The 21,744-nt window shown below is 45.4% G+C and overlaps 1 protein-coding gene across 8 annotated transcripts in view; it reads left to right on the forward strand.

Moving 5' to 3' along the window:
* Positions 1-21,744, forward strand: part of TTLL5 (tubulin tyrosine ligase like 5) — a 234,727-nt gene that overhangs the window by 9,943 nt on the left and 203,040 nt on the right. For all 8 annotated transcript variants that reach the window (XM_050955655.1, XM_050955657.1, XM_050955660.1 and 5 more), the window contains 5 exons: positions 190-296; positions 1,070-1,200; positions 1,854-1,936; positions 4,125-4,194; positions 4,516-4,600. In XM_050955655.1, the coding sequence (XP_050811612.1) occupies positions 190-296; positions 1,070-1,200; positions 1,854-1,936; positions 4,125-4,194; positions 4,516-4,600 (476 nt within the window). The remainder of the gene's footprint in view (positions 1-189; positions 297-1,069; positions 1,201-1,853; positions 1,937-4,124; positions 4,195-4,515; positions 4,601-21,744) is intronic.

The following is a 21,744-nucleotide window of genomic DNA, read 5'->3' on the forward strand; positions in this document are numbered from 1 at the left end:
CCCCTAGCAAAACTGTCTAACATCTTGGGTTAGAAATATCACAAACTGTAATGGTGACCAATCCATGAGTGGGTAGATGGGATGCTTAGGCTAGAAACTTCCCAGGTCCCTCAAAGTAGAGGGCAGAGTGCTTGTTACTAGTGGTAGTATGGTCTGTCTCATCTGTCCTTGGCTTTGTCCCATCCTCAGGTACACCCCAACAGTAGTGATTATAACCTCATGTGGACGGGATCCCACCTGAAGCCCTACCTGCTGCGCACTCTCTCAGATATTCAGAAAGTCAACCACTTCCCCAGGTAAGAGCTTTGCTGAACAAATTCACTAGTGTCTGAAAATCAATGTCTCCAAGTAATGTGTGGGGTGGGTGATGCACAGATCCCAGAGCGTCAGGACTGAGCCACATATTCTATCTTCCATTCCTTTCTGGCAATAGGAAGACCGCACTTAGGTTTAGTGCACTTGCCTTTCTAGCCCAGGTACTGGGCATCTCATTTTATTTGGTGCACAATTGAAGGGGGCTGGGTGGGTTCTTTGTAGGCCCTGGTAGATGTTTGTCCATGTCACTAAAACTACAGTTCTGGTCAGTCTCTGCCTTGGGAGACTAATGACAAGAGTAGCATGAGTGCTGCAGATGAGGATTGAGGGGTATTGGCAAAGCTAAAGGGAGACGCTGGACTGGAATAGAAGGGGATCCTGCAGTTTGGGATTGAGGTTTCTCTGGGGCCATGGCTACACTCACACTTTACAGCGCTGCAACTTTCACGCTCAGGGGTGTGAAAAAACACCCCCCTGAGCGCTGCAAGATACAGCGCTGTAAAGCGTCAGTGTAATCAGGGCTGCATACTACATCCGTAAAGGATGTGGTTTACATGCAGTGCTGGGAGAGCTCTCTCCTAGCGCTGCCGCTCCAACTACACTCACACTTTGCAGCGCTTTGAAATTCCAAATGTAGCCATACCCTGATAGAGCCGAGAGCCCTAGTAGCTAAACCCTCAGTGCTAGGACACTGATGTGGGTTGCTGAGAGATGCTTCATGGAGAAGACGCAGCTGCTGCTTTTGTAATTTCAGGTCATATGAACTGACCCGGAAAGACCGGTTGTACAAGAATGTTAGTCGCATGCAGTATACCCATGGGTTCAAGACATTCCACATCTTACCTCAGACCTTCATTCTGCCAACAGAGTACCAGGAGTTCTGCAGTAAGTGACTGGGTAGCAATGCCCAGCCCCTGAACAGCAGCCAGGGAGTAATTAGGTGTACGGGGGGGATTGTGCTTATCCAGTTTTGTGCTTGGGCCCCTGAGAGAAACAACTCAGCTTGTGTTGTGAACAACAAAATTGCAGGGAAGGGAGGCTAAAATAACACTACTGGAAACAGGTTTTTTTGGCTTGTTTATGTCATCCCTGTCCTATGAGTGTTGCTTACCCCATGCCTAGCTGAGTCCATGGCCTCAGTGTGAGATCTGAGCCCTTCAGCATTATCAGCTGCAGATGAAAGAGATCCTAGTGCCTGAGGACTAATGGGTCTGAGCATCGGAGGGCTTATCCTTAAGAATTGCTGTAGGCCAACACCATAGCATCTTTGGCTAACATCTGGGAATGCTAGCGGGAGGGGGAAGCACCAGGAGGAATACCAGACAGAGAAGAGAAGCCAGTGTCCAGCTTAAGTGATCAGGCTTACTGAGGGCATTTGGGGCTTTGACACCATAGGGAAAAACAGGACAAGTGAAGGAATTGTTCGTTCATGCTAGAACTGTTAGAAGCTCTGTAAGAGTTCCCATTGTGGGGAACACCCTGGCAGCCCTTGCAGAAAGTTGGAAGACTTTTCAGATTCATGCTTCTCTCTTGACTAGGTTCTTATTCAAAGGACAGGGGTCCCTGGATAGTGAAACCTGTGGCCTCTTCCAGGGGGCGAGGTGTCTACCTGATCAACAATGTAAGTGTTCAGCAGAATGCTGACTTTCCCCAGATAATGCTGCATTCCATTCCCTCCTATTTTCACCCTTTGGCAAGTGCCATGGTAATCTCATGAGCTGGTGACACTGCTGTCAGTTTCAGCACCATTATGTTTCTAGTAGGTGATCAGCACCCCCAAGCACCTGGCATGCCTCACAGCATCCTATTTTTTCCATGATTCATGTCCTGCAACACATGTCTTTTAAGTCTCAGATGCAGCAGTAACCAGAAGACTGTTTCTGATGCAATATGAATTGCTGTGCAGCTGCATCCTGGGCTTCCCTAATGGCGAAGGCTGCCTTGGGGAAAAAAGCTGTAGGAGTGGGGCTCCCAGGCTGTCTGATATGGAGAGCTGGATCCTATATTCATCATTGTACATCTTACCTTCACGGGCCCTGAGTTGTCTTCTCCCATGGCCATTTGATCGCCCCAATTAATTAAGTAACTTTCAAAGTGAAATCCCCCAGTGGTAGGGAGAGGTCTTTGTTCTGAATACAGAGGGCTCTGGGATTCATGGTGCTGATGGTGCCAGGCCTCTCGAAGGCTGACGCTCTGAGCACAATGTGCTGGCTGTAGTAGTTGCCTTGCCCTTTGCGTGCTGTGCAGAGAATCAGTTTCTCACTAGTGGCTCCAGTTGAGACTCAATTGCCAAGAGCGGTTGAGGGGATTCTGAGCCTTAGGCACTAATGGGTCAGATGTTCCTGGCACACTACCAAGCTGGTTGCTGAGTCGCTTTGTGTTCATTTACTCCCTCCTCTGTCCCTGCAGCAAAGGGACCAGGTTGCCTGATCTGTCTTCTACCTGGATCCTTTCCCATGGAATAAGGGAGTAGCTAGCCAAGTGCATGAAGTAACTCTTTCCAGAGCTGCACTCAGCTTTGCTCTTTGTTTGAAGGAGAGGGAGTGCATGCTCAAGTGATGGGCAGGTAGCCATGAACTGAGGAAAGGGCCCTCCTGGGATCTCTCTCTGTATCTATTCCAGCAGTATGTCAGCTGGTTTGGCCCGTAGATTTCCCTTTTCTTAGTGTGACCTCCACACAGGGAGTGTTTTTTTTTCTAGAAACTGTTAATGGAAAGTGTTTTTAAAAAAATTCTCTTTCTTTGATCCAGAGTAAAACACACTGCCATTTTTGTGTCATACCAAGAGAGCCTGAGCTCTCTAATTCTTTAGTTAGCTTAGATTTCCCTTGGCCAGAACAGGAGCAGTGTGGATCTCCAGACACGAGTGAATGAAAGACAGGGAGGTGGATTAGATTTGACTCCTTCACAAACTGGGACAAGAATCTTAACTAATCTGGACCTTTTTTAGTGGCAAGGGGCGGAAAGAGGAATTTACAGACAGTGAAGAGTAAGTCCTCTGAAAAGGTTGCTTCCTGCAAGCTACACAGCTTCCCACCCCAGACAGTGATCTGTGCCTGTGTTGCTGAAGAGCGTATCTGGTTGCCCAGGGCTTTGTGTTTTTGTTGTAGATCTATAATGGAGCTTCCTATCATGAGCTCCCATGTCAGTACAGCAGCCTCACTGCTATCTGACACTGGGATAAGGGGAGCTCAGCTAGGCAGGGTGAGTAGATGGATAACAGCACTGGAGCTGACCAGAGATTGAAGGTGTGAGGTGGTCATCTCCCCCACTCTTGGCTCTCTCCTTCGATATGCTGAAGACCCCCTAAATTAAGATCTTGGCACAGGATTTACTCCTTCTATTCCTGGATCTCCCTCCACCAATAGCCAGTCCTGGATGCCTGAGAAGAAAGCAAACCCCCTAATCCTGTGCTTGGTCAATATACCTAACATCACAGTAGTAGGAAGTCAACGTGACTGTCATTTGAGACTTCCAGCCCCTAACTTGTTGTGCATAATTGCTGTGTAGCTCTTAAACAGCTATTGAGACCAATGCAGGACAACACTTGTGTGTAATTTTACATTTATATAATGTGTAAAGCACTTTGGGATCTCTGGGATGGCAGGTTCTTTGGAAATGTAGTAACACCCTGATTAAGCTTCTGATCAGGGTCTGATTACCCTAAATACCCTGTTACTGGCCAGACTTTCCCCTAGTAGCAGTTTCTACAGCACAGAATGACTTTAGAATTAAAAGGCTTTTGTTAAAATCAGCCCTTGGATTTGTGGTTTCCTCACTCTTGGACTGATGCTGTGTCTTGTTCTGTAGCCGAACCAGATTTCCCTGGAAGAGAATATCCTGGTGTCGCGCTACATCAACAACCCCCTGCTCATAGATGGTGAGTGTGTAGGAATTGACTGCTTCCTCAGTTTCCTGACCAAATGGTCTCAGCAGCCTATGGATAGCTATTTGGGCTGCCATGCATTCTTTGATAAGTAAATCTCTCCAGTACCCTAGAGCTATGGTTGGGTGGTGGGGGTGGAAGAGATTCTTCAAACCCAGGCTCTGAACATCAAGTGAGCAGAAGCTGATAGACTCTGCTGTCTATTTTACACTTCCGTTGCTCTCAAAGGATCTGCTGCTCCCCCCTCAGCTGGGTTCAGATTCTAGTGCCTCTTGAAGTATTTGTGGTCACTGATTCCTGCTAATCTTCTTCCAGACTTCAAATTCGATGTGCGCCTGTATGTACTGGTGACGTCCTATGATCCACTTGTTGCCTACCTCTACGAGGAGGGACTAGCCAGGTAGGATGCACACCCCTTCCCTCAAAGCAGTTGAACCTGAAGCTTTAGGATCAAGAGAGCTTCTCCCTACCCTTGCCATGCTCATCTTTGATTCAGAGGCCTGGCAGAGAAGGCGTGCCTCAAAGTTTTAGCTGTAGGTATTTAGTGATGCTGGTGTGTCGTGTCCCCCTCCCTCCCCCCATGCCTCAGACTGCATTGGAATAACTGATTTTAATGACTTGGTTATGGGAGGGGAAAAATCTTGGTAAAGCAAATTCTTAGTGATTGTCCACACAGATCCCATTTTTGTGCACCTGCACCCCACATACTTGATCAGATTCTTTTTGGCTAGTCAGTTGGGGCTCCACAGGTAGCAAGAAGGAACTGAGAGATGGTTGTGTCCACTTTGCCTGGGAGTAGTTGAGGGAAGGGTACCTAGAGACCAGGCACGGCCCCAGCACTGTCTGCTTCTCTTGAGCAGTCTAGGATTCACCTTTGATTTTAGGATAGCTCATTTGTGAGCAAGAATTAGTTGTTTCCTTTTGCCAGTTGGTATATGTAAGAATATAAGAGGCCATACTGGGTCAGACCAAAGGTCCATCCAGCCAATGCCAGGTGCCCCAGAGGGAGTGAATCTAACAGTTAATGATCAAGTGATCTCTCTTGCCATCCATCTCTACCTCTGACAAACAAAGGCTAGGGACAGCATTCCTTACCCATCCTGGCTAATAGCCATTAATGGACTTAACCTCCATGAATTCATCCAGTTCTCTTTTAAACCCTGTTATAGTCAGAGCCATCACAACCTCCTCAGGCAAGGAGTTCCACAGGTTGACTGTGCACTGTGTGAAGATGAATCTCCTTTAATTTCATTTGGTGGCCCTAGTTCTTATATTATGGGAACATGTAAATAACTTTTCCTTATTCAATTTCTCCACGCCACTCATGATTTTATATACCTCTATCATATCTCTCCTCAGTCTCCTCTTTTCTCAGCTGAAAAGTCCTAGGCTCTTTAATCTCTCGTCATATGGGACCCATTCCAAACCCCAATCATTTTAGTTGCCCTTCTCTGAACCTTTTCTGATGCCAGTATATCTTTTTTGAGATGAGGCAACCACATCTGTACACAGTATTCAAGATGTGGGTGTACAGTTGATTTATATAAGGGCAATATGATATTCTTCTCTCCTTTTTTAATGATTCCTAACATCCTGTTTGCTTTTTTGACTGCCGCTGCACACTGCACAAACATCTTCAGAGAACTATCCATGATGACTCCAAGATCTTTCCTGATTTGTTGTAACTAAATTAGCCCCCATCATATTGTATGTATAGTTGGGGGTTATTTTTTCCAATGTGCATTATACATTTATCCACATTAAATTTCATTTGCCATTTTGTTGCCCAATCACTTAATTTTGTGAGATCTTTTTGAAGTTCTTCAGTCTGTTTTGGTCTTAACTACCTTGAGCCGTTTAGTATCTTCTGCAGACTTTGTCACCTCACTGTTTACCCCTTTCTTGAGATCATTTATGAATAAGTTGAACAGGATTGGTCCTAGGACTGACCTTTGGGGAACACCACTAGTTACCCCTCTACATTCTGAACATTTACCATTTATTCCTACCCTGTGTTCCCTATCTTTTAACCAGTTCTCAATCCATGAAAGGATCTTCCCTCTTATCCCATGACAACTTACTTTATGTAAGAGCCTTTGAGGGACCTTGTCAAAGGCTTTCTGGAAATCTATGTATATTATATCCACTGGATCCCCCTTGTCCACATGTTTGTTGACCTCTTCAAATAACTCTAATAGCAGGGGCGGCTCCAGGCACCAGCATGCCAAGCGCATGCCTGAGGCAGCAAACCACGGGGGGTGGGGGTGGGGGCGCTCTGCTGGTTGCTGCAAGGACAGCAGGCAGGCTGCCTTGGCAGCCTGCCTGCGGAGGGTCCGCTGGTCCTGTGGCTTTGGTGGACCTCCCGCAGATGTGCCGCTGAACCCGCAGGACCGGGGACCTTCTGCAGGCAAGCGGCTGAAGGCAGCCTGCCTGCCGTGCTTGGGGAGGCAAAATACCTAGAGCCGCCCCTGTCTAATAGATTAGTAAGACATGATTTCCCTTTACAGAAACAATGTTGACTTTTGCCCAACACTTTGTTCTTCTACATGTCTGAATTTCATTCTTTACTATTGTTTCAACTAATTTGCCCGGTACTGACGTTAGACTTACTGGTCTGTAATTGCTGGGATCACCTCTAGAGCCCTTTTTAAATATTGGCGTTACATTAGCTATCTTCCAGTCATTGGGTACAGAAGCCAATTTAAAGGACAGGTTACAAACCCTAGTTAATAGTTGTGCGATTTCACTTTTGAGTTCTTTCAGAACTCTTGGATGAATGCCATCTTGTCCCGGTGACTTGTTGCTATTAAGTTTATCAGTTAATTCCAAAACCACCTCTAGTGGCACTTACAAAGGACGGCTCAGGTTTGGGAATCTCCCTACCATCCTCAGCCATGAAGACTGAAGCAAAGAACTTGTTTAGTTTTTCTGCAATGACTTTATCTTTTTTAAGTGCTCCTTTTGTATCTCGATCGTCCAGGGACCCTACTGGTTGTTTAGCAGACTTCCTGCTTCTGATGTACTTAAACATTTTATTACCTTTTGAGTTTTTGGCTGGCTGTTCTTCAGACTCCTTTTTTTTGGCTTTTCTTATTACATTTTTACATTTAATCTGGCAATGTTTATGCTCCTTTCCATTTACCTCACCAGGATTTGACTTCCTCTTTTAAAAGATGCCTTTTTATCTCACTGCTTCCTTTATATGGTTGGTAAGCCATGGTGGCTTTTACTGTTTTTTTACTGTTCTTTTTTTTAATTTGGGGTATACATTTAAGTTGGCCTCTATTGTGTTTTTGAAAAGTATTCATGCAGTTTGCAGGGATTTTGCTCTAGTCACTGTACCTTTTTAATTTCTGTTTAACTAATCAGACTTTTGCATAGTTTTCCTCCTCCTTTCTGAAATTAAATGCCAGTGTTGGGCTATTGAGGTGTTCTTTCCACCATAGGAATGTTAAATTGTTATGGTCACGATTTCCAAGTGGTCCTGTTATAGTTACCTCTTGGACCAGATCCTGCACTCCACTCAGGACTAAATCGATAATTGCTTTCCTCTTGTGGGTTCCTGTCCCAGCTGCTCGGAGAAGCAGTCATTTAAATTACTGAGAAATTTTGTCTCTGTATTTTGTCCTGAAGTGACGTATCCAGTCAATATGGAGATAATTGAAATCCCTTACTATTGAGTTATTTATTTTGATAGCCTCTCATCTCCCTTAGCATTTTATTGTCACTATCACTGTCCTAGTTAGGTGGTCGATAATAGATCTCTACTCTTATATTCTTGTAAGAGCATGGAATTACTGTCCATAGAGATTCTATGAAACGTGGATTCATTTAAGATTTTTACTTCATTTGATTCTACATTTTTTCACATATGCTACCTTCCCTCCCACCACACATCCTGTTTTGTCCTTCCGATATTATTTTGTGCCCCAGAATGATTGTCCCATTGATTTGTCCTCACTCCACCAGGTTTCTGTGATGCCTATATATACCTTTAACATGAGGTACTCTAGTTCACCCATCTTATTATTTAGACTTCTAACATTTGTGTACAAGCACTTTAAAAAAACTTGTCACTGTTTGTCTGCCCTTTTCTAATGTGTCAGTTTCTTTATGTGAATGTTTGTTTCTCATCTGATCTGGCCCATACTTTAGCCTCTTCCATCCTCTCCTCCTGACTAAAACTTAGAGAATCTCTATCAATAGACTCTCCTCTAAGAAGTGCACCCATACAGTGAGTGAATGAGGTGAGGCTGAAGTTCTTCCTGCTGGAAAAGTCAGTGCAGGCTTCCTCACACTCTGGAATAGCTTAGGAGAAGCCTCTGTGTGGTTCTGTCCATCTCCCTCAGTGCCCTGGTGCACTCCTAGGCTACTTCCTCTGAAAGGCCTCATTTGTCCACCAGTCATCACCGTTGATGTCTGGCAGAGGCAGGAAAGAGCATTGTTCTAAAGATGACCCCAGACACAGGTTGGGCCTCCTGCTGGTGCCAGGGAAGGTGAGGTTATGTCAACTGAAGTCAAAGCAAGTCATAAGTTGGAGAAGACACTTGATGGTACCTCAGTGCTGATATTTAAGGCAGCTCAGGTGGTACCATCTAAGGCTTAGGAATATACTCCCTCTAGTACTGGCCCCAGCACAGTGTACTTCTGTATCTGGCACTTCTACATTTATCACATTTGGTGAGCTTAGTACTAAAAACAATGTTAAGATATTCCAGGAGGTAATTTAACATGTCCCCCCACCCAGCTATTGTAGAACGTCCATGTGTGTTCAGGGAAGAAACCTCTATGCAAATCTCCCTGGTTCATAGGCAGGGTACTTCTGACAGAATTGTCCTTCCGTTAGAGGAGGTATATTCCTTCTCCTCTTCCCTAAAATGTATTGGGAAATCATCCCCTCATCTTCCATCCCCCCTCTGGATCACTTGGGGGGAAAGTCAAAAAGATCTAGATGATATTCAGTTAGAGGAGCTAAGAACACATCATCATAGTGAGCACCTGTCCTGGTATCATTGATGTGCACTCCTCCCCACTCTCCTTCCTGCACCAATCATACTGGATCCCCTGGGCTATTTGGCCCTATTTCTGAAAGCCAGCATTCCCCACTGTATCCAGAGCTGAAGAGACCAATTCAGTTTCCAGCAGCTGTAGAACTCAACTCACTTGTGAAGAGGCAAGAGGAGAAGAATGGAGAAGAAAAGCATTCTCCTGAGCAGGAGCATCAAATCCCAGCTCCAATGTTGTCCTGCCCTGATGAGGCAGTGACAGTACCTTCACTGACTTCAGAGGTTTAAATCATTGTCTTCCAGGACCTGATAAAACAGATGGCTGATACCCTGTATGTCCTTCTGGAGACTGTAGAAGAGACTCATAGAAATGTTAGCCTAGAAGGATCTCAGTTGGTCATAGTCAAGTCACCTGCCCTGAAGCAGGACTAAACTCTTGAATAATACTTGATCTAACTTGAGGAAAGTTGGCTGTGCCAGTCAACGATGGTCTGTTGTAATGTGCCAGATGGATGTTGCAGACACCAGCTTCTGTCTACTAACTTCAAGAAAGCAGACAGAAGATATCATGCCTCTGAATATTTTTGTTAGCATCCCATGCCTGGCACTCTTGCGGTACAAGCTGTATTGGAGAGAACAAAACAGTAAGTCCTACAAAATACCCATGTGAGAGGACCCCACAAAAGCTCAACCTTGTTGGTTGAAAGCCTACAAATGAAGGAAGCAAACTATCAAGCACTATTCCCACAATAAGATTTTTTTGAACTTGGACAATTATCCAATTTCTTAGATAAATTACCCAAGAAGCATCTGGAGGAACCATAATCTCTTATGGCTGATAGCCAATTAACTGCTCAAACATCTCCACAGGCTGCACTGAATGTGCCTGACAAGAGGTGAAAACAGTGGCCACACCAATATCCATGAATAGGTCATCATAGCTTCAGTCCTCCAGGGATCTCAAGGGAGATCTAAGTAGTAATAGAAAGCTTCCTTCGAATGGGATGTCATCTGTTTAGCAGTGGCACTGATAAGGCACCACATACTTTGAAGGATTCCAGGCAACTCTATGCTCTTTGGGTCTCTGTCCCATCCCCTAAAACAGTGGCTCTCAACCTTTCCAGGCTACTGGATCCCTTTCAGGAGTCTGATTTTTGTCTTGCATACCCCAAGTTTCATCTCGCTTAAACTACTTGCTTATAAAATCTTTTATACAAAGGCAAAAGTTTCACAGCACACTATTACTGAAATTGCTTACTCTCATTTTTACCATAATTATAAAATAAATACAATTAAAAGTACCATATTTTATATTCCAATTGATAGTATATATAGAGCCAGTATAAACAAGCCATGGTCTGCATGAAATTTTAGTTTGCATTGACTTCGCTAGTGCTTTTTATGTAGCCTTTTGTAAAACTAGACAAATAGCTAAACAAGGAGTTGTACTCCCTGGGAAAACCTCTGCGTACACCCAGGCGTATGCGTACCCTGGTTGAGAACCACTGCCCTTGTCAGGGTTCCTTCCCCAGTCTGAACTCTAGGGTACAGATGTGGGGACCTTTATGAAAACCCCCTAAGCTTATTTCTACCAGCTTAGGTTAAAACCTGGTTTGCTGCCACCGCCAAGTGATTTAATCAGAAACGGAGAGGACCACTTGGAGTTCCTCTTCCCCAAAAATATCCCCACAAGCCCTTACTCCCCCTTTCCTAGGGAGGCTTGAGAATAATATCCTAACCAAGTGATCAAAGACACAAACCCCTGGGTCTCTGGACAGTGGAAAAATCAGTCACATTCTTAGAAGGATTTTATTAAAAGGAAAAGGTAAAAATCATCTCTGTAAAATCAGGATGGAAAATAACTTTTACAGGGTAATCAGATTCAGAGCCCAGAGGAACCCCCTCTAACCTTAGTTTCAAAGTTGCAACAAAACAGGGATAAACATCCCTCTTGCAAAGGGAACATTCACAGGTGGAGAAAACAAAGAGAAACTAATATGCCTTGCCTGTCTGTTACAAGTTTGAAATGTGAGACTTGTTCAGAAAGATCTGGAGAACATGGATTGGTGTCCGGTCCCTCTTAGTCCCAAGACTGAACACTACCAAAACAAAGAGCACAAACAAAACCTGCCTTCTCTCTCTCCAGCCCCTTCCCCTCCTTTCTCCCCTCCTCCATTTGAAAGTATCTTGTCCCCTTATTGGTCCTTTGGGTCAGTGTCAGCCAGGTTACCTGGGCTTCCTAAGCCTTTACAGGTAAAAGGATTTTGGTGTCTCTGGCCTGGAGGGATTTTATAATATTGTAACAACCCTCTTGTATACTCTTCCCTTTTTATAGTTATGACAACCCTAAAAGAAAGCAATGTAAGCACCAGCTATACCTCAGGAAGTGTTTCTCAATGCAGTATTATTGGCAGTCTCCATGATTCTGAGCCTCCAAGGAAGATGCAGAGATTTCATTGGTGGTAACCCATTGGTTCCTGCTCAGCTGCCCTGAAGACTGGGGCTTTGAATGGGCAGCAGGTCTAACAATCAGTGGCAGCCTGGATGGACCACCACAAGATCTATTTTACCCCTTTTTTCCCCCCCTCCCCCTTTGGCAACCACATTTAAAAGCTTGGGCTGGAATTACCTTGGGCCACTGGGTCCTTCGGATCATAAAGAGGTGTCCCATGCATTTTCAGTCTCTTCCAAACCTCTTGTCCCCTTCTGGTCCTTTTCCAGTGACATCTCTCGTAAGAGATTGAGAGAGGAGGTAGACTGCCTCTTACAACTGGGAGCAGGAACCAGGGGAGGAACTGCCCTTGAAGTTCAGGAGCAAGTGATTTTATTCCTACTATTCCTGAATCCTAAAGTAGAAAGGAGGCAGTAGACCCACCCTTGATCTTTGTCTCAACCTCTTTGCTCGCTATTTCAAAATGGTGGACCCTGACTTCTAATGAAAGGAATTTAGATTTCATGGACTAGTTCATGGCTCTCAACCTGCAGCATGCCTATTTTCATATCTCCGTATATCTGGTTCACAAAAAACCCTTCGTTTCCTGATAGGAACTTCCCACCACCAATACAGAGTTCTAACCTTTGGCCTCTCCACAGCTCTAAGGGCTTTTACTAAATGCCTGGCATTAGTGGCAGTTCATCTAAGGAGACAAGAGTCCAGGTACACTTTTACCTGGACAATTGGCTAATTCAGGGAAGATCATCACCACCACAGGTGACTTAGCAAAGACAATCCTGAAATTCTCCATCTCTCCAGGTTTCAAAATTAACAGTGAAATCCTCAGATTCCAATTCAGACTATAAACTTCACATGAGCAATGTTAGACTCCAAATTAGTGAGGGCTTACCTTCAATAGCAAAGATTTCATACAATATTAGACCACTTGATCAGCTTTAGCCCCCACAACACCACAAATGAGGATGTTGAAGGCTTCTAGGACAAATGGCTTTACACTTATAATCACACAGTATGCCAAACTACAGCATCTGTCATAAAAATACAGTTAAGGGTAGCATAAAATCCCTCCTTACCATGTAAAGGGTTAATCCGTCCTTTACCTGTAAAGGGTTAAGAAGCTCAAATAACCTGGTTGGCACCTGGCCAAAAAGACCAATAAGGGGCGAAGATACTTTCAAATCTGTGGGGGAAGGTTTTTGTTTTGGTTTCCTTTTTTTTTCTCTGGGTCAGTGAGGAACCAGGGCAGGGAAAATACATCTCCCTAAGCCATATCTGACCTAAGCATCTAGTATTACAGAAATAGTAAGAAAATGCACTAGATTATCTTTTTGTTTTAGCTTGTAAATTTTCCCTGTGCTAAGAGGGAGGTTTATCCCTGTTCTTGTAACTTTAAAGTTTTGCCTAGAGGGGAAAGCCTCTGTTTTGAATCTGATTACCTTGTAAATTACCTTCCATCCTGATTTTACAGAGGTGCTTCTTTTACTTTATCATAAAATCCTGTTTTTAAACATCTGGTCTGTGCTCACTTTGGTCGGTCTTAAGCCTTCCCAGGAAAGGGGGTGAAGGGGCTGGGGGAGGAGGAGAATATTTCAGAGAAACAGGAACTCCAAGTGGTTCTTTTCCTGAATCTTTGTCTAACTCACTTGGTGGTGGCAGCAGTGCTCATCTAAGGACAAGGAGGGATTTGTGCCTTGGAAGTTTTTAACCTAAGCTGGTAGAAATAAGCTTAGGGGGTTTTTCATGTGCGTCCCCACATCTATACCTCAGAGTTCAAAGTGGAGAGGGAACCCTGAGAGCATTGATCTAGGTAGAAAATGGCTGAGATCAGTAGCTCTCCAGCAGATGCTGCATGGACATGATTGTCATGGTCCCACTAGAATTGTCAAATTGATTAACAGAACCACTTTAGATATGCAGTGGAGTTCCATAATCTCTTTTCCTACAAAGATGTTGGTAACCGATGCCGTCATTCAGGAAGGGCTCCTCTTGAGCTATTGAAAAGTCAAGGACTGTGGTCTCCTCAGGAAGCAAGTCTGCACGCGAACAATTTAGAGGTCAGGGCAATCTCCCTGGCATGCAACTTTTTCTGTCCCTTCTTAATGTCTGTCAGCACTTGAATTGCTGATTCAACACCACAGCAATGCCCTATATCCGTGACTCTCAACCTTTTGAGACTACTGTACCCCTTTCAGGAGTCTCATTTGTCTTGCATACCCCTACATTTCACCTCACTTAAACTACTTGCTTACAAAATCCGACATAAAAATACAGAAGTGTCATAGCACACTGTTACTGAAACTGCTTACTCTCATTTTTACCATGTAATTATAAAATCAATTGGAATATAAATATTGTACTTACATCTGTGTATACTGTATAGAGCAGTATAAACAAGTCATTGTCTCGTATACAATTTTAGTTTGTACTGACTTCCCTAATGCTTTCTATGTAGCATTTTGTAAAATGAGGCAAATATCTAGATGAATTGATGTACTCTCAGAAGACCCCTGTGTACCCCCTGGGGTACACATACCCCTGCTTGAGAACCACTGCCTTGTATTAGGTTGGTAAGGGGATAGCAAGATTATCCCCTACTCTTTCAAGAAGCCATATTACTGTGGGGAGTGATGCATTCTGTGTCAGATTTCATTGGTAGTTCTGCACCATCTGGGTCTTCAGAACACTCTGGTAGACCAGCTCAGCAGGGTCCTTTCCAAAAAAACACAATTGGTCTTTCAGAGTCTCAGTTCTGCATCACATCTTTTGCAAATGAGGGTGTCCTAGAAGTATACCTATTGTGGCTTGTTGCAAATAAGTGTCAAATTGTGTTGGACAGGAGGGAGAGAGTCCACAGATGCCTTCCTCATCTTGTGGACAGCAGGCTACTGTGTGCCTTTCCACCAGTTCCAATGATACTAAGGATCTTGAAGAAACTGAGGCAGAATGCTGCTTGCATCATAACTCCAGCATGGCCAAAACAATTCTCGTACTCAGATCTGGTGAATCTGTCAACACAACTGCAGAACCTATTTACCATCTGTAGTTTCCAGAGCAATGGCTGGATTCTGCACCCATATCCAGTATCCGTACGCCTGACTACCTTGATAGTGGATAAAGGAATCCTGCTGAGAGAAGCTGCTCTGCTCAGGTTCAGAATGTTCTGCTGAGAGCAGGAAATCTTTGACTAGACATAACCTCTTTCATTAGCTGTATATTTTTCTATATGAGCTTCTCAACACCATCTTTCTCCCTGATGGCACTAGTCTTTGCTTCAGGGCTAGCAGTTGGTCCAGAATTGCTGTCTGGACTTTCCATCAGCTCCATACGAGTCCCTCTGACAGCAGTATCTGCAAATTGCTCTCCTATCTGTGGCCACACTGTTTCCCCAGTCTCCAGTGACCATTACTGAAGATTCTCATGCATGTTTTTCCCACAGTTTGAGAGCCCTGTCCTCCATGGGGCCTTAATATGTCACTGGCAGGGTTGATGTGTGTTGCCTCTGAGTTTTTAGCAAGCTTTTAACAGATGGCTGCTAGGAAAATGGTTTTAATTGACTTTACCTCAGCTAGGAGGGATGGGGAGATTGAGGCTTGTATGTCAGTATTTTGCAAGGCAGGATTCTTCTTAGACCTTACTCTTTCTGCCCAGTGTTGTCTGAGTTGTGTAAATCAGTTCATTCACCTCTTTATTCTTCCTTAAGCTTTACTCTAACCCTGAGTAAAGCAAAGCTTCACTCACTGGATGTAGTGAGGGCATTGTCTTTCTGTTTGGATAGAACTAAGACATTTGGCAACACACGCTACTTGTTGCATTTGCTGACAAAATCAAAGGGTGACCTTTATCTACTCTGAGGTTATCCAAGTGGGTCTCGCAGTGTTAGAACTTGCTGTGAGTTAGCCAGGCCATATCAGAGCTCTTTCCACTAGGGCTCAGTCAGCTTAAATTGCTTGTTTGAGCAATATTCCCATACCTCACCTATTATGGGTCTCAGACTGAATGCCCGTTTTGGTAGGATTGTCCTGCAGTCACTATTCAAACAGGACTCCTACCTGCCTCTAAGCAAATAGACAGTTGCTTGTTAGTCACCATGAGTGGAATCTGTTAGCAATTGCTCAAAGAATGGCTACTTATCCCACAGCAACTGTGGCTGGCTCTTCGAGATGCATTGTCCATACAGATTTCTCAACTCACCCTCATCTGCTAATGGGGAGTTCTATCCCTGTGCCTTTTTGTATTGGTGAAGAATTGAGGCAGTTGGGTCCATTCAGCCATTTGTGCCCTCAGATGGGGAGGTTGCAAGGGCACAGGCATAACCACCAGGTGGACATCACTGGCCAAAAAATCTGACTTGAGCACAGGTAGTGCACAGGCACCAGGAGTGGAATCTGTGTGCAGACAGCACATCTTAAACTTGCTTACCCTACAGTAGCTACTGTACTTTATCTGCCCCCACATCCACACCTTGTATTCTTTTTTAGAAGAGGCTAATGTAAGTGGAGGCCAGTCTGTCTGGTGTGAGGTGTTGTGGAGGGTCTGCATGCTACTCTCAAAGGCCAGGTCTCTTGTAGACATAGTTCCATCAGCTACAGGATACCTGATGCATTATTATAGAATTGGTGCCAAAGGTAAAATCAGAAGCACATCCTGGGGAGTGTCACCTGAGGTCAGGGAATTAGCCTGACCCTGTTAGTGACCCATAGCTGTGCTGCTGCCCCACAGTTGATAGCTCACAGTGGGGCTTATGTGGAGTACTTTTAAATGATGGAAATAAGCCTACTCCTATCAACTTCCTCAATGAATCTTCAGCTGCCTCCTCCCCCCACAAATTTGCAGGGCTGGTGAGTAGGTGGAGCAGGTGATGGCAATCCCCCAGGTATATCTAGCAATTGGATGGAGCAGAAACAGTGTAAGTCATATAATGGGGGTTAAGGGTTCAGGAATGTGAGAGATTAGATCAAGGGTAGGCAACCTAGGGCATGTGAGCTGATTTTCAGTGGCACTCACTGCCTGGGTCCTGGCCACTGGTCTAGGGGGCTCTGCATTTTAATTTTAAATGAAGCTTCTTAAACATTAAAAAAGCTTATTTACGTTACTTAAAACAATAGTTGAAATATTATAGACTTATAGAAAGACCTTCTAAAAACATTAAAATGTATTACTGGCATGTGAAACCTTAATAATAATAATTAGGTATATCTCCATATTATCTCATAGAACTGGAAGGGACCCTGAAAGATAAAGTCCAGCCCCCTGCCTTCACTAGCAGGACTGAGTGCTGATTTTTTGCCCCAGATCCTTAAGTGGCCCCCTCAAGGATTGAGCTCACGACCCTGGGTTTAGCACGCCAATGCTCAAACCACTGAGCTATCCCTGCCTCCCCCCCTGCCCCTTAAATTAGAGTGAATAAATGAAGACTCGGCACACCACTTTTGAAAGGTTGCCGACCCCTGGATTAGATGTTTCCTTCTGTGTGACCTCCAGGTGGCACTAGCAACCTTTGTTTTCAGTGTCTTATGATGTTTTTCCCCTTGCCCTGGATTTGTGTGCCTGGACACAAGATCCTGGAGCTCCAGGTTCTTGTTTGTCTCTCTGGTGTGATATAAATGCCTAGAGAGACCCCTTTAAGGGCTTATGGACTATTGGTGCTTTGGCTAAGGCTGGGTCAACCTCAGACTGTGAAGGAGAAGAGTTCAACACTTGTGACTGAATGGAGGCTGGGTTTCCTTCCCCATTGTAGAAGCTGCAGTGTTTAGGAGTGGAAACAGGGTGTGGCAGGGCTCCTGGGAGGTCTAGGGGATATGTGGTGAAAGCATAGTGTGGCACAGATGGACATGGCATAGATGTAGTGGGGGTGAGGGCTTTGTGCATGTGGAGGCCAGGTTTAGGGACCTCTCTTGCTGATCAGAGCAATGACATTACATTGCACCTGTATTCTGCACTTGTATTCTCAAAACCTGGCTAGTCTCCAAAACGTGACTTTTTTTAATTTACCTGTATTTGCTCCTTGCCAGCTTCTGCTGCATCCCACTGAAAGGTAGTGTGCAGCTCATGCCATGCCTCAGGGAGCCCCAGTGGGGGTAGAGCTGATGCCTCTTGGCAGAGAAGAGCTACTGATAATAGAACATGTGGAGGCCCCATAGGACATGATGATTTTTCTTGATGTGAGGGACTAAATAGCATGCAACAGCTGATGCCTGTTTGCCTGAGCTGAAACCTCCCTGTGTCTGGCTTCCAAGGTAGAGCCTGACTTGACATGAGGTGATCTATGTTTGGAAGTGAGGCTCTGGAACAGAGGAAATAGGTTTAGGCTCTGATGCTGCATTGCTGTGTGTTTCCCATCTATGCAGAATGACAGGAGGTGGAGCATAGGAAAGCTCCCTCAGGTAGGAGTGAGGAAGCAGAGATCGAATGAAGAAGTCTTCTGGGTTATTCAGGCTTTTGAACCTTCTCAGAAGTTCTGAATGCAGCTGTTCCATTTGCACTGTTGAAGTCCTGTTTTCTTGCTTTGAGAAGTGAGTGTTGGGCAGAATTCAGGATGCCCTGAGCTGAGGTGCCTGACACAAGAGCAGGCTCTATTGTGGCTTGCTCTTTCCTCAGAGGAAGTTTCTGTAACTGGAAGTAACAGTAGGCTATCGAAGCTGAGAGTCCAGCTTTCAGAGCAGCAACAAGGGTAACAGCATCAAAGAGCTCTGTCACTGCATCTTATCTTGCCCTGTAGTACCCCCTGCTATTCTGGTCTTGCCCAGCTGCCAACTGTCAATGTTCCTAATCCAGTAGTCCACTCTCAGTCCTGTGTCCATTCGTTTTGAATTGGTGATGATCTTTCAGTTCTCTCAGTGCCTGAAACAAGAACAAGGCTTCTCTGTGTGAGACAGAGGTATGCCATGCTGTCCCTTAGGGTCTTGTCCAGATTTGATTTAAAGGTGTATCATTAGAACATATTAGCTAATACTTTTTAAAAACCTAATGTAGGCAAAGCACATTGCTTGTAATGTGCTAAACTGATCAGGATTAAGATGCAAGACCAGAAGAGATCATTATGATCTAGTCTAATCTTCTACATAACACTGGCATAGAATTTCATCAAGTGCCTTCTGCATCAAGCTCATGACTTCTGGATGAGTTAGAGCAGGAGTGAGTAAACTTTTTTGGCCCGAGGACCACACTGGGGTTGCAAAATGGTATGGAGGGCCAGGTAGTGAAGGGTGTGCCTCCTCAGACAGCCTACCCTCTGCCCCCTCCCACTTCCTGACCTATCCAACTCCCCCTGCTCCTTGTCCCCTGACCACCCCCCAGGGTCCCCCTCCAGCCCCTTTCGGAATGTGACCTTGTGAACATGGGTGGAGGACACAGGAGGAGCAGGGGCAGCTGTGCAGCCGGAGAGAAGCGGTGGCTTCCCCTTTAAGGCGCTGCTTTTCTCTGGCTGGCTGTGTGGACAGCTGGTGCTCCTCCTGAATACTCCGCCCGCCCGTGTTTGCAGCACTCCTGCCATCCGCACTGCCCACCTGCTCCCCTGAGGCTGCAGGTGAACCTCACTCCCTGCTCTCCCCTGCCGCCCCCCCATGAGGGGTGCACCAGTACTGAGCTGTCCGGGTGGTGCAGTTAAGTGAGGCTGCAGGGGAGGGGGAACAGTAGAGGAAGGGCCAGGGGCAAGCCTCCCTGGCTGGGAGCTCAGGGGCCAGGCAGGACGGTCCTGTGGGCCGGATGTGGCCTGCAGGCTATACTTTGCCCACCTCTGAGTTAAAGCATGTCTTCTAGAAAAACTTCCAATCTTGGATAGCTAAAGCTTAGGGGGAGCCTAGGCCTGCTACAGACTTCTGAATTATGTTAGCTGACTTGTTCAAATACACACCTTTCAATCTTAGTCTAGATAAAACCAGAAAGATAACCCATGGGGGGTATTCAAAGAGGCATCAAACTGATTGATCTTGAATGCCTCCTTGTATCTCATGGTACTAGCAGGTAGACGTCTCCTTTGACCTGCTGTAAAATTGGCTGGTTGTCTTAATTTTGTGTGTTTTTCTGTTTCTGATCCCCCTTCAATCAGAGAGCCTTATGCTTGGAATGCAAAGGGAGGAGGGGGGTAACAGTTAAGGTTTGAATGGTTTCTACTGCCCATAGCCTGCAAAGTAGAGAAGTTTCATTCTGTCCCTCCCAGTTTTTCCTTCTGTTTAGCGTATTATGAAATGGAAATGAGCCTGAATCTTTTTCAGGGACTTCCCCTTTGTGTGTGCCCCATCCTGCATGGTGGCTTTGGGAAATGTGTACCTTGCTGTTGTGACCATCAGGGGGTGTTGATGCACAATGGTTGTTTTTTGGTGTTCTAGAAAAATGTCTTCAGTTTTTTGTTTTAAACTTGGTCTTTACTACCTGAATTTTCTGTTTTTTAGTCAGCTCCATTTCTGGTCCTGAATCACTGGAAGGGTTCCAGCCCAGCAGGAACTTTGTAGTCTGAATTTCACTGAAACAGAATTTTTTTTGTAAAGCAACAAATTGAGCTGAAAACCAAATGTGCTTGTGAAGGGCCGAAGGAGCAGTAGCTGAGGGGGAGGTGAATGTGTACTTAAGAATGACACGAGAGTTCCAGTAATGCCTGAGCTGGCAGCTGAGCCTCATAATGTCCGACAGTGGGCTGCCTTCCTGCCATCTGAGCTCACTGAACTCCAGAGTCTGCAGTGCCCCCTCCTTCAGTAGCCCTGCTTGCTAATTAGCACTGGCTCTGCTGGGATATTTACCTTTTTCTCGGCTGGATTCCTGTGGTTTCCAAAGAATTCAGGTGCTCCCTGTGAGCCAAGGAATTCACATTACCTCACAGGATGTGCTGTGGCCAGAGCTTGCTGCAGCAGCCCAGTCCCCCCCACTCCTAGTAACCCCTGCCTTGCGGGCCCTGGCTATTTGGGGAGCATAACGAATTCCTGCACTGGAGGGCTGGGGTTCATTCTCATGATCCTTTCACAGGCACCTCCATCCAGCACAGTGGCTGTGGACAAGCACATCCACTTAGGGGTCAAGTATGGATTATAACCGCTGGCTCATCACTTCTTTTACATTAGACTGGGGTTTTGAGCTTAGAAAGGAAGAATAGTCTTGTGGTAAAGCATAGTATGCTGAGTCAGGTGGCTTGAATTCAACTGCCTGTTTAGCCATTTGCTGTGTCTCTTGAGGTATGTCTACACTATCAAATTAGGTTGAATTTATACAAGTTTTTTCAGAAATTGTTTTTATACAGTCAATTGTGTCCCCACAAAAAAATCCTCTATGTGCATTAAGTTGGCGGAATGTGTCCACAGTACTGAGGCTAGCATCAACTTCCACAGTGCAACGTTACAGGTAGCTATCCCACAGTTCCTGCAGTCTCCGCCGCCCATTGGAATTCTGGGTTGAGGTCCCAATGCCTGACAGGGCAAAAACAGTGTCATGGGTGATTCTGGGTACATGTTGTCAGCCCCCCCGCCCCCTTCTGGTGAAAGCAACAGCAAACAATAGTTTCGTGCCTTTTTTCCTGAGTTATCTGTGCAGCCGCCATACCACAACAAGCATGGAGCCCGCACAGCTGACCATCACTGTAAGTCTCCTGCGTGCTGGCAGACATGGGACTGCATTGCTACACAGCAGCAGCTCATTGCCTTTTGGCAGCAGACGGTGCGTTATGACTGGTAGCCCTCATCGTCATACTTCTGGGTGCTCTTTTAGCCGACCTCAGTGAGGTCAGTCAGGGGCACCTGGGCAGACATGGGAGTGACTCAGCCAGGTCATTCCCATCTTCTGCCGAGCACCCAGGAGATGACGATGGCTACAGTCCTACTGCACCGTTTTCTCGCAAGCAGCCAGGAGATGATGGCTAGCAGTCAAACTGCACCGTCTGCTGCCAGCTAAAGATCTAAAAGATAGAGTAGATCAAAACAAGAAATAGACCCAATTTGTTTTGTATTCATTTGCTTGCTTGCTTCCTCCCTCTCTCTGTGAAATCAATGGCCTGCTAAACCCAGGCTTTTGAGTTCAGTCCCTGAGGGGGCCATTCTGTGAGACAGTTGTTTGTGTTTCTCCTTGATGCAAAGCCACCCCCTTTGTGGATTTTAATTC

Source organism: Gopherus flavomarginatus, chromosome 5 (genome assembly GCF_025201925.1).
Source record: "Gopherus flavomarginatus isolate rGopFla2 chromosome 5, rGopFla2.mat.asm, whole genome shotgun sequence".
In the NCBI taxonomy this organism is placed as follows: domain Eukaryota; kingdom Metazoa; phylum Chordata; order Testudines; family Testudinidae; genus Gopherus; species Gopherus flavomarginatus.